The sequence below is a fragment of the Poecilia mexicana genome, unplaced genomic scaffold, assembly GCF_051168715.1.
Source record: "Poecilia mexicana isolate PSO_F unplaced genomic scaffold, ASM5116871v1 scaffold_16, whole genome shotgun sequence".
Lineage (NCBI taxonomy): Eukaryota > Metazoa > Chordata > Actinopteri > Cyprinodontiformes > Poeciliidae > Poecilia > Poecilia mexicana.
In genome coordinates this window covers 20,693,439-20,707,219 of record NW_028263385.1, presented here as the reverse complement: position 1 = coordinate 20,707,219, position 13,781 = coordinate 20,693,439, and the positions used below count along the sequence as shown (strand labels likewise).

Here is a 13,781-nt window from a genome sequence, read left to right as displayed (position 1 = left end):
GCCACTGCATCAAAATTCAATTTAACATAGAACTGAAATGTATTGAACAGTACTCAGAAAAAGAAAAGGTGAAAACAATATTAAACAAGTACTTTAAAAGATTTTTTAAAATCAAATCAACTTTTTCTGTGGCAAATAAAAATGAGTACTTTCAATTTATTCTGCATTTGCTCTCTTGCAAAATTAGCTCTAGAGCAGACTGTCAAAACACAGCTCACAGGATCTGTGGGTACTTTATCAGAAATAGGCCCAGAGCACAAGTGTAACAGAAAAGGACTGCAAAAATAAAAACAGTGCCATTTTACAAGAAATATTTCTGTCCACAGCCCAAAAGGAGACTTTTTTTCCCAACAACTTTGAGATAAATAAAACCTCAAACTGATTTAACTATAAATTATTTTTAAAAATGTGTTGTTTCAATGCGAACTAAAGCTTACCAAATTGACAATGATAATTATTTCTGATTAGTACTAAACAATAGGGTCAGGGCTGCCAGTCACTTGACTCAGATGGAATTATTCCACTGATATTCTTGTTAAAATGATGACTAAAAAAGGTTTACATGAACAGACATGATAGTTTCTCTGTACAATTTGTTCAGGAAAGCAAATGTTATTTTGTTCTAATTTGGCAACAAGATGACAAAAACCTGCTCACACACAAGCCTCCCAGCCAGGATGTACCCAACATTTCATTCTTCTGCCAGAATCATGAAGTGAAAGAAATTTCTTGTTCTTGTCACTTTCCCCCAAACAGCTGATGCTTAGTCTCACAACGGGAGATAGATGCCCGTTTCACAGTGGAAATGAAACGTATTTTGTTTCGGACTTTTTCTTAGTTGATGACAAAAATATGTTCTAAAGACCTAATTTTAAGTTTTGGAAATGTGTTCATTGTTCATGAGGTTTAGAAAGACAAGACCTTGCAAAACTACCTTTTTCTGCAAACTGTGAAGTGTGCGACTAACAGCTGTCAGTAGAGCTGTGAATCTCTGCAGCTCCTCCGCAGTCACCATAAACATCTTCCCTACAACTCTGATTAATGCTTTGAGGCCTTCACAGAACAGTTGGATTTATGCTAAGACGACCAAATTCCTTAGGTAATTGTATTAGCACTTTAAAAAAAAATTAGTAAACCGGGCAAAATGCAAAAACACACCGTTAATTTTACATTTTTACTTTTAAAACTGTGAAATGGACAATTTTCCTTTTACTTCAATCAAATAAAACAACAACAAAGTTTGTGGTTACAACGTGACAAATTGTGAAATTGTGTCAGGTTTTCATCAGGATAAATAAAACATATTTACACACTTACTGCGTTCAGCGCATCCTTTCGCCACTGCTCCATGATCCGCGACTGCCACCATTCTTCTACTTTCCGCCTGGTCTCGGGTCGATAGTCGTTTTCCCAAACGCCCGTCTCACTGAACAGGGTGCGGATGCTGGGGGACAGGAAGCGGAGCGCCGAGCTCCACAGAGCAGCTCTGCTTCGACAAGGCTGGACTGTACACAGAGGGACGGGAGTCAGCCTCCTCAAGGACGCCTGCATGATGCTGCCTTCAGAAAAATGAGGAAAGAAAGGACAGAGAAAACAAGAGGTCAGCTGGCAGACATGTTGAGAGTGTTGCCTGTAAAAAAACCTGATACTTCTGGAGAGTGTTGAGTCAAATACTTATGTGCAGGTGTGATACTCAGAACAGGTACAAAACTAATAGATCCTAGTAATAGAAACAACCTAATGGAAACTAACGGATAAATAGAATTTGCAGTTTGTTAGAAAAAACAAGAAGACAGTATAGTTCTGGTTTGCAGGTTTACGTGATCGATTGATAACAATCGGTCATGTGTCGGTATGACACAATTAAGGAAGAAGTCAGGCATTCCCAGTAAGCCCAGGTCATAAGCTTGCATTGATTAAGTCCCTGTCCTTTGTTCACACCGCCCGTTGTTATGTAAGGAAGAAAGGAAAGGAAGAAAGGAAGGGAAGAAGGAAGTGGACGAACCATGTCTCTTTATTTGTTGAAAGCAAAATAAACAACGGTTTTTCCACTCCTGCTCATGTCTGTAGGCGTTAAGTTGGAAATATTTCATATTAGCTTGCAGTTTCAATGTCAGTTGTCAGTCATAATGAAGCACTCTTCACTCTCACACTTTTCTCCTGATTGGCTCTGACTGGTAGTCGGTGGGCCAAAAAAAAGAAAGAAAAAAATATGAAAAAACTGCTTTTTTTTCCTGTTTATTAAATACATGAAAAATAAAAATGTTTTTACATTATGTAAATGACTTAGCGAGCATGTTCTTTGATGCTCTTTGTTTTGAGTTTATCAGATAAAGCCCAGGGACTTTTACTTTGATGCGTAAACAGGACTAACCTTGTAAGCCAATCTTGTTCTGTGAAATTCACAAATACTAGCTCTATGAAAACACCCGGAGCCCTTTTCTCTCTTTTACTGGCAAATTCTTGTGCATTTAATGTTTAGACTAAAGCAGGGTTTGCACAAATAGCTCTTTATGTGTTATAGCTACTGGAAAGAAAAGTAGAAGCCTGATCTTTGCTTCTGTAGTCATTTATATTTAGGAGGAAAAAGCTGAATTTCAGCAGTAAAGATGCAAAAAAATGCCAAAAGAAAAAACAAACAGAGCGGCATGGCATAGAAGTCAAAAATCCCCTCATCTCGAATCAGATTTACTTTCATATTATTTAAATCTACAGGCTTGAGGAGCAGATGATGGGTTTGCTCTTGCTTTGAGAAGACTGACAGCTCTCCTCCTCATTTCTCCACAGGATTGTTTTTTTCCACCGCTGCTGTTGTGTAACAGTTGGCGGTTTTCACACCATGTCAGTCACACAACAGCGTGGGTTTTCTTTTTTTTTTTGTGAAATGAGAGGTTTATTTGCTGTGATGTGATTATGGCTCTGCGTCACTGCGGCGCCCTGGACAGACCGATCAGAGAACTGAATGACAGTTTTCCATTTAAGTCAAATGAAAGCAGCCCTTGCCTGAAACCCAGCATATCATACACAATCCAGTTCAAATAAAGAGCTTTATGATGTGGGGAAAAAAAACAAAAAAAAACAAAATGGGAATCAATGACAAATTAGTTTAAAATGTCACGTTTATAAAACTTAATTAAAACCAAAAAAATAAAATTGGAAGAAAATGTATTATTATTATTATTTTTATTAAGTGTTGCAATTACAGTTACACCTTTGAACTAATATTTTGTCGAGGCAGCTATTGTTTTGATACCACCTTTCGGTTTTCTTGCTGTCTAATCTATAATGAAATTCAGACATCCTTTGATTGGACACCTGACATCCTTCTGCTAAAGCCATAGTTTGGAAAAAGGTTACAAAGGATCACCTAAAACTCACACTGCACCTTTTTAACATCAGTCTGAAAATGTTTTTTGTCCACAGCTTTGTGGATGGACGTGTTCTACAAGCAACAACGACCTTCAGTTTTCTCTTTAGAGAATACAGGTCAAAAAGCAAGGTCACAAGCCAGAAGCCTTTTCTCTCACTGAAACTAACAGATTGTTTATTTTCTAATTCTTGAGACAATGATTTTATGTCTTTTAAGGTTTTAAATTAATTTTGGCCTTTTGTATGTCTTTTTTTACACTAAATGCATGCATAATTCTCCCAGTGTTGTGTAACTTTCAGTGAATTTAGTAGGTTTTTCATGTTATCGCTGTCGGTGTACCGTACAGCACTTTGGTTGACATTTTGTCTAAAAAAAGAAATAAATTTTTTCCAAAGAAATTAGCTGGGCCTGGCTAAAACCTAGATTTTTAGATTTTAACCTGAACTATAATTTTAAATGATACCATGTAGGTCACAATGCCATCTACAAGTTCAAAAATCTGTTTGATATGAACTTGATTTCTTCCACAACCATATCGGTCAGATGTGAACAAAAACATGGTTTCTAAGGCAACCCACAACAATATCCGTACCCTCTTCCTCCTCCTCCTCCTCCACTGAACTTCAGAAGTGCTGCTAACCTGACCTGTGGAGGGAATAATCTCATAGCAGAGACGCCTGGATCTCAGACGACAAGACCTTTAGAGCTGCGGACAATCAGTCCTCCCTGACAACAAGCTGAGATAAAGATGTAAATGAGATACATATACAAGAATTACAACTGATTATCTGAAGCTGGGGAGGAGAAGGTGATTCTACTGTTATGGGAATATATGACTATAAAAAAAGAGAGCTAGGAGTCAATAAATTCCCTTCTTTCATTCAAAAACAGAGTTAAACCTCCTTTCAGTAACATTATTTTTTAGACTTTTAACAGGCCAGATGTTGCTTTCACTCAGATCTTATATAAATGGAATCTGACCAGCCTGAACGGAGGACAACTCTCCTGAGGTTAAAACTCAGTTTTTTTCAACCAGATGAGCATTAAAAATCACTCTCCAAACACCTGCTGGTGGGAATGTTTTTTGTTTTTTGTTCTCTCCTCCCACTAAAACTCCCTGGAGTATTAGCTCAACATCACAGCAAACAGCGCTGCAGCATCAAACTGCAGCTGGGAGAGCTGAGCACTCGAGTCTGGGCACATCTCTGAGTGAGTGGGCTGGAGCGAGAGATGGAGATGATGTTTCTATGGTGACTGGGCACATCCATTCGGGAGTCTCCAGAGAAGAGGGACTGAAAACTTCTGCAAACACTCAGATCGTCAGTACATGTTGGGGTCAGATCATCATAATGGCTTCCTTACAGCTGCTAACATCTTTCTGCAGTCATCTATTCCTTAATAGCACGTTTCATTCCCTTAAAAAGCACCGATTTGTGTCCAAAGTCATAATTTATATGAGGTAAAAAGTATTTTTATATCTATAAAATTAATGGAAACACTGGACTATATTCAGTTGGGTCTTTTGTTGTTGTTGTTGTTGCTATATTTCCCTTGTTTTTTTCATTATCAAAAGAAAATGACTGATCATGTTAAAGACTGCATGTGTATGACAATTCACAATGAGTTTTGGACTCTACTAAACATCCTGAAAAACCAATGCCATAATACTTTTATTATTTTTAGAATAAATCATTATTTGCTTTTCTCAAAACATCAGAAGCATTTACCAAAACATCACAGTGTAACAAACACAAACACAAAACAAACTGGAGAGAATCTGCTCTTCTGGTTAATTAATCAAATACACAATCAATCACAATGTCAGTTAAATAGGTATTTTAATATTTCCCAAGAAACACATTTCATCTTTTTTGTATGAGATTATACCATAAAAACAATCTCTCCTAACATGAACTCTTCAAAGAGAGAAATTCAAAGTAAACAACAGGAAATCTGACCTGACCAAGGCAGTTTCATACCTAATCTTTCAAATCAGTTGCTTGTTAACAATAGCCTGATCTTTTCACTGATTTTTTCTCTCGCCTGCCCTTTCAACACACTTTTTGTTTAACTTTTGATTCATACTGAATTTTTTTTTAAAACTAAATCCAGGAAATGGAAACTCGACTTTTGATGCCAGTAGGAATATCAGTCAGATGATATTTGTCTGCGTGGTGCCATGATCGAAAAACTAGAGCTAATAGAAAATCATCATTCTCTATCATGGGACTCATTTATTCACAGACGAATCAAAACACTGCAAATCACAAAAATGTACAATGCTGCAACATAAGCTTTCATTACCCTCGAACTCTCAGTCCTAAGGCACAAGACCATATAAATCTCACAACTACCCTGGATTAATTATGTTCTGTACCGCAGGTGCTTGTCAATCACAAAAACGTTTTTTTAGTTTTTATTTTTTTACATAAAAGAACATTTTTGCTGGCTTCGCCACTACTTTCAGTCTGAAATATTGTTTATTTTGAACGCTTTTCTGTTCCAGGGTCATCACATTTACCATTATCAAACATGTTCTTTCTGCACAAAGCCAAACTCCAATTCATCTTCTATCACTTAGACAGGGCTAACTCGACCAGTTTCCATATTTTTGTCACTTAAATGAAATGTCGTTTTGTTGTTTCATTATGTTTATAATCGGGTTTCAATGTGAAAGGAAAGAAAATCGAGACGGTGTGAAATATATATAAAATATACGAATTAGACAACTTACCACTTTATCTCAGATTCCTTTGTTTCCGCGTTCTAGTCATAGGAACATATAATCTACTATTCTTGTCCAAAACGTTACATTTCTCATTTAAAACCTACATAAATGATCTGTTTTTCTGCATCACGACTGCTCCAAGGGCGCCGCCATCTTGGATTCAATAATCTTTATTGACACAGCACGAGTGTACAACGGTTTCTTTTTCTTCTTCTTTATCTTCTTTCAGTATTCTTTAATAATTTTGTTTATTTTCTTCTCCAGAGCTCAACTTAGTGAACTTTTAGTGCTCATGCACGTCTTATGTCAACGTGTATGAGTAACATTGTTTTTGTTCATTCCAGAAATTTTGCTGGTTGCTGCAAAATCATTGAAGAATTTATAGTCTTCAATGAAACAGAAAAAGGTTTAAGTTATTGTTTGTTTGATTTTGGCAAACTACAAATATAAAAAGAAAAGTAAAATAGTTTTTGTCCAGACTGAAACATCACATGGCAATTTAATTTGATGCTTTTGCTGTCTTATTCTTTTTTATTCCTCACTGTCTGCTAATTTTACTTCCTTGGCTTGTGCATGTCATTTTTGTGGGTTTGTAGGCTCATTAAAACTGTGTTTCCTCTTCAGCTGTTCAACTGTGCAGTCAGCTGTGTAGCTAAGCGAGTTACAATGAAGCACCAAAGACCTCTCACCTCAAATGTCTGAAAAGTCTTTGTAACCAATTAGACGTTTTTGGCCTTGTATTGTTTTTATTTTTTTCAGATTTCTGCAGGTGTTTTATGATTTTTTTTATTCTAATTTTTACCTAATTTCAACCTCAATATTCTGAAAAGTTCCATTGAAGAAGCCTGAAGTAATACATCTTTTTCCTTTGAAACTTTTGTATTTTTGGTTTGTTTTACGCATGTTAATGTTGAATGAGATTAGAGTTTTATCTCAAACAGAATAAACCCTGCAAAAATATTCTATTTAGAAATTTGTACACAATGTTTTGGATCTTCTGTTTACTTAATTACTTCAGAAAGCTCCAAACCTGATAATCTTTTTTTTTTTTAACTAGATCACATACAGTGACTGGTTGGGGCTGGGACTTCCACTTCTAATGGTTAAATATCCTAACATTCTTCTCTTGTTCCTCTTTGAATTTATTCCTTTGCTTGAAGAAAGCAATCAGAGACAACATCAGAGGAGACAACAGAGAAACTAAACAAAGAGAAACAGAACAAGAATCAAAGCTCTTATAAGTCCAACAAAACCTCACAGAAATCAATTAAAAATGATTCAAACCTCCAGAGATCAATAGTTGTTTCAGATATGTTTTTCTCATTATTCTGGTAATAATAATTTTATCCACATGTAATTATGAAAGTGTTATCATATCTGCACATGCTTTCCAAAAATTGCAGTAACTATAGAGTGCTGTGGGAAAAGTTATTGCCCCCTTACAAATATCTTATGTTTTATGATAATTTTCCAGTAACAAATCATCACAAACAAATTAGTATAAAAAGGATAACATGAGTGAGTCCATAATAAGACTACAGCTTCTTTTATTAAGGGAAGAAAGTGATCCAAACTAATCTGTCCCTGTGGGAAAAGTCCCTCTCACACCTGATTACTGTGTGACCTGTAATCAGTAAATCATTTTATTAGAATCTGACAACATGTAGAAGGCTAAGAGAGAACAACAAAAACATAATCTTCTGAAAAAAGATTCAAGAACAAATGAACGATATTAACGATAGTTGTTGCTGAGGTGGCACATAGGCTTTGGGGGCAATTATTTTTTTAACATAGAGCCAAGTTGGTTTGGATCAATTTTCATCGGTCATCATTTGTTGCATTGTTTACTCATTTAAAACACATGACGAAAAGGGGGCACTTAAGATAAAACGAGTGTTTGATGTTTCGCATTTGCAGCAGGAGAGAAAATCTCTTTTGCAATTTCCGGCATAAAGCAAATGTGGACGTTTGTTCTCGTCTTCATCACAAGTTTGATAGGGAGCCAACTTCTCATCACCGTGTTGCTTCTAAAAGCAACCCCCTGTGGTTGTGTTACCTTTGATCAGACAGAAACCGTTAAAGCTGCCTCACTGCAAGAGAGAAGAGGAGCAAATGGGAAGGAAAGTTCCTCCGCCTGACGTCAGTGAGCTAAACCTGGGGCTTTGCTCCGACTTGCCCTCGTATATCAGAGCAGAAATATGTGTTCGCCTGAGGCACAACAGGACATGGATACAGAGCCGAAATGAGAGGGAAATGGGTTTCTGACACTGAGGAGATGCTAACCCACCAGATATAACCCCAAATCATCAGATACAGACATTCATTTGATACTCACTTCTGCACTTAGTCTATCAATGGAAAACATATGGGACCATCTTTTTTCAATAATTGCATTCATGTCACTGTTTCATTCAGAAAATAATCTCAGACATGACGCAAGAAACATTTCATATTTATTTTCTTGCTATTATTGATACCCACGGTGTCTGGTAACGTTTTAGGCTTTTAAAAGCTTTTTCACAGTTTTTCTTTGACTCTTTCTTTGGTGTATTTGCAATAAGTCTGAATGACCAATTTCCAAATGAAAAAAAACAAATAGGACACCACCTGAAGTTGGAAATGTGAATTTAAAACTAAATTTATATATATAACAGATCTGCATGTAAAGTGTTGAAAAAGTGCAGAGGTAAATTGTGTACCAGGGTTTTTGATGTCACCAGCTTTGCATTAAAGACTGCAAACGTCTAGAGACTGAAATTGTTGCACCTTCTTCTTTGTAAAGTAACTCAATCTTAGCCAGATTGGATGGAGAGCATCCGGGAACATTAACTTTCAAGTCTTGCTGCACATTTTCACATTGTATTTAGCTTGACTTTGATTAGACCGCTCTGTCACATTCATATGAGCTCATTCCAGTTTTTGGAGCCACTTCCCGGACTGTCTGCTCAATCCATCTTCCCACCAAGGCTTCCTTGTCCCACCCCTATTTTTTACTGTGGGTTTCAAAACAACTAAAAATATTGTAACATAATTATGGGAGTAAGAAAAAAGTTGTTTTTAGCTTCAGGTTGAAAACATTTGTTTGTTTTAACACATTTTTTGACACTCGCTACATGCTGTGAAGATTTCTCCTAACGTCAGTCAGTCACTATTTTTCTAATTGATGCTCCAACAAGATGACATGTAAAGAAAAAATTATATTCTGTAGCAGGAACAGATGGAGGCTCGGGTTGTTTAAATGAATTAAGGCGATTTATAGCATAAAGTTTGACATAAAACCTGGAATCAGTTTGTCTCGGGGTTCCTCTTCCTTATGAATCTTTTTCATTGTCTTTTTATGGAACAAAATGAAAGACACTTTTATTTTTTTTCTTCATCTGTATTACACTGGAAAGTAACATTGTTTTTTTGGAATGCAACATTATGCATATGTCAAGCTGGCCTACTTGTGTTTCTCAAACAAATCATGCCGAAAGCAACCAATTACCCCTCTGTTCCATTAGCGAACGCCTCCTGATTCCCGACATGACAAACAGCCGCTGGTAATCACCCCCTTTTCCCGATTGCATGTCAGCAGCAGAGCGGCAGATGACAAACAGCCTCCCAGAGCCACAGTGGCAGCAATGTTCTCGGTAGAGCGCATATGAGGGCGGGCCTGTCGCTACCTATCCAAGGTTGACCTTTTGTGACCCAGAGTCTGATTCTCGATCCGTATCTGCCCGACCGAGGCTCCGGCCCAGGAAGCAATCTCACACCCTCTCAGCTCCCAGAGAGGGAGGACAGGCAGGCTGACGGGTCTCTGCCTGCTGTTGACCGCGTTTCAGGGAAAGTGATAAGTGTGATTTTTATTTCCCAGGCCCATTTCACATCAACAGGCTTGTGCGCCCCTCGCTTATCTGCTCTCACTGGGACTGAAGGCAAAGAGAGGAGCATGATTGCACAAAAGGAGATGAGGAGCTTTGCAGCCGCAAACAAAATCTCAATCTGGGTGGATCTCTGGGGCCGCATCGTGATCTATCCTGATGTTTCATCTGGCACAGCTGCACCTCGGATTAAAAATCGAGTCGTTGCAGCAGAATATGTTGCTGCGTCTCCCAGGAACCCTATCACACTTGAGTTATTTATTATTTATTTACGTCGTAATTGTGAAAGTTGATGACAAGATTCTGAAGTGCTGAAAAATGTTATGTTAAATCACAATTTATCAAGCTAATGTGAATACTGAATAGTCTGATCAACCATTAATGATGCTAATTTTATCCTCTGAATGTAGTTTGTGCATTAAAATATTTATATTCACCTTGAAATCAAGTTATTAAGGGTTTAATTGGATTTGTTTTATTTTTTTTCCTTGTGCAACTTCATTAAAACCAAACACTTAAACCATTAACACACCACTGACTCCAATGTTCAGCCATGATTATGTTTCAAATTGACTTTTCTTTGAACTGCCTTTCTGTGCTTGCATAAATGATCTCCTAATTAGTGTAATATTTATGCCCAGAGTGATTATTGTGAATGTAAGAGTGATGATTAACCAGCAGCCTAATACGACTCTCTGAAGAGGAAATCGCACAGGATGGGTTTTAACCCTTTCATTTACAGATATCTCTAAAATCTTTGTCAAACTGCAATAACGTCTCTAAATTACATGTTTAAAAATGTATGAATATATAAGGCTTTTTGTCACACAAATATGTTTCACAGTGAAGCCATCACCAAATATAAATCTCGTAAATACCTGTGAAAACAGGATTTTCACATTGATTTTTGAGAAATGGGTAATACTTGAGATGTTTTACTCTAATGGAGTAACATTTAGATTTATTTGAAATTGTTTAATTATCTTTTCAGTCACCTGCCTCATTTGTCATCAGATACAAATGGAAATTATTTAAATCTAAATGTGTCAGGAGTAAGAAGCATCAAAAAAGAGTCGGATAATATATGTCCAAGTGAAATCTCTAAAATAATTGGACTATTCCTTAATAAAGATGTTATGTAACTCAGAGTGTAACACAACAAGCTCACAAAGTTTAAAAAGAATAAAGAAAATACTGAATAGTAACTGTCAGTAAAAAGTTATTACTTTCTAATTAAAAGCAAGTAAACCAACTAAAAGACTCAAACGAATGAAATCTTTCAGCTTCAGGTGGATTTTCTGCAGGAGTCACGTTTGGATCTCACAGGTAAAAGAAGGATGTTTCAGATTCACTTCACCTCCTTAAAAAGATAAAACACAGTTGCTGAGACATGTCAGTGGTACACTTTCTAAACATTTAAAGAGGCTGATCGTGCTCCGCTCAATGAGACGCTGCTTACTGCAGCTGCCACAACGCAAGTGTGGACTTGGGTATTTTAGCTTCACTGAGTTTAGAGGGGAAATCTTTAAACCCACTCAGTTAAAGTACTCTTTCAGGATCTCTGCTTGACCCTTGATGTGGAGGTTGAACCGGACTATGCATGTAAAATAAAAGGAATGGCCTCATGCATCAAGAATGGAGACTTCTACACACATTAGGCAGGAAGCGCTCTAACGTGTGGCATATTAAAATTACACAACCTAATATTATTATGTCAATCTGCTTTAGCTTTTTAAGACAAGACCGCTCTAAACCTTTCGGAAACTAGACAACTCCTGCTAATCTTAAATTAATATCTCTGATTAGATTGTTATTATTTGCTTTGTTATCATCACTATTAATTATTCAAACAAACTCCCATATTATTTAATGAAAGGATGAGGGCACCACTTTATTGCCTTGGTGATAAATTCTCAGTGCCTTGCAGTGCGACAGAAACCTCCGTAGACGTCAGATTCACCGGGTTCGGATGTAAAACAGGAGATTTAACACTCCTACTCTCGAAATGCATGAACCCAGTCCTCAACATCTAATTAAGGCGGTTGTGTGTTAGAGCCGGTGGGTCAGAGCAACAGCGTCTGACAAAATGTGGAGCTGATGAAGGCCAAGGAGGAGCGGCTGCAGAGCCTGCTCCCCTGAACACACAGGCACATTTTTAGAAAATGAATCTTTCATACACTTTCCTTCAGCAGGGGGAGACTTTTATCTTACTCCATTTGCATTTTTGTCACCAAAGCAATTTACATTTTTATAGCATAATTAATGAGCAAGGAAGTCATTTACATCTCCCTCCTCTGTTCGCCGCTACATTGTCTGGAGCATATCTGATGCGAAAGGGACCCGCTTTCGGGAGGCGTGTGGGAGGGTTTCAGAGAGACAGACAGGTATCTGAATTTACAGAAAGAGAACCAAACAAATAGGTTTTTTTTTTTAAAGCAAAAAAAATAAATAAATAAAAGGAGGCTGAGTGTGCTGTCATAATTAAACTGGGACAAGAGGACAAGGTCTTTCAGGTGTAAATTGAGGCCAGAGCATCTTTATCTTCAGCGGGCACTCACATCAAACACGGAGAGGCAGGACTCCGGAGCAAATTACACCATTTAAGTAGCACAAAAGGAATCAGTTCGTCCAGGTAGCATTTAAATTCCCCAGCCTGCAAAAGATGAAACAAGATAATTCATCATGATTTGGCTCCTGGTCAATGACCCAGTTCTGTCAATATCTCATAATAGTTTCTGATGCGTTATATATAAATTGTTGGGAGGAAATAAACACACTTATTTCCAGAGCGAAAACTTTAAAACGTTTCAGAAAGCTGAGATAAAATAGAAACACGACAGCTTGAGGAAAATAGAAGTTAAGTGCTGCGTGGTGATAGATTTGAGTTTGCGGTTGCTTTTTAAAGGTTTTATTTGTCTGTTTTAGGAATGAATAACATTAAAGAGGCATGCTGTGAAAAAGTGCGTCGTATTTCCTGGCCTTTGAATTTGCGTTGAGCTACATCCAGTTTGAAACTTTCACTGCCAAAACTGACCAGGTGTTCAACCAAAGATCTAAATGTTGTTTCAGCTAGCATTAGAGCAACCAGGTGACAAAGCCACGTGTTTATTGATGTGCCTGGCTTCCCCTCAGTGCACAATGTGGCGGATGAAGACAAGCACAGGCATAAACAAAGCTTGTGAGCAGAGAGCAGGTGAACACACAAGGGATTATAAACAAATGACTTTCTTTTTCTTTTTTTTTGAAAATGCCAGGAAAAAAGAAAAACAAAGATGTTTTTTTTTTTTTTTTTAAATAACTGCGACCAAACGTATGGCTCTCAGATTTGTGTCATATAACATGTAAAAACAAATGAGCATGGTCTTTTCAGGTCACCTACATTTCAGGGCTCTCCAAAGATGTCTGCACATCTGTTAAACATAAATAAAAATCCTTAAAATAAACTTGTTTTTGATGCAGCAGCATAATTTCATAGTGAAAATGTATATTTATTCAGTGGTGAGTTAAACAATGACTCTTTTTAACAAAACTGGCAGCAGCACACTATCACCAATGATAGCAAGGTTGTTTTAGATCAATTTACTGTACATTGCAGTAAATTGATAATGTTCAAATATGTAATGCAAGATGTTGCCTTAAGAAAAACATTTCTCCAGTAGTGAATAATGTTCTGCCAGTGTTTGTTGAGATTTGCAAATTAATGAAACACTTACTTTGTTTTTCTCCTTAACTGTACAGAAAAAAACTGCTAAGTCTTTTATTTTTAGGGTGGATTGCGTGAAAGCTGCACAGTTTTCCCTTAGAAACTTTCATGTACTTC

The 13,781-nt window shown here is 37.1% G+C and overlaps 1 protein-coding gene across 2 annotated transcripts in view; it reads right to left on the bottom strand.

The window, feature by feature from the left end:
- Nucleotides 1-6,360, bottom strand: part of lars2 (leucyl-tRNA synthetase 2, mitochondrial) — a 36,440-nt gene extending 30,080 nt beyond the window's left edge. The window contains exons 1-2 of one of the 2 annotated variants that reach the window (XM_014996001.2): nt 6,105-6,360; nt 1,318-1,555 (exon numbers count right to left, since the gene is read on the bottom strand). In XM_014996001.2, the coding sequence (XP_014851487.2) occupies nt 1,318-1,551 (234 nt within the window). In that variant the 5' untranslated portion in view covers nt 1,552-1,555; nt 6,105-6,360. Of the gene's footprint in view, nt 1-1,317; nt 1,560-6,104 lie in introns of both variants that reach the window. The other variant, XM_014996000.2, reaches the window with a different exon arrangement.
- Nucleotides 6,361-13,781: the final 7,421 nt, after the last annotated feature.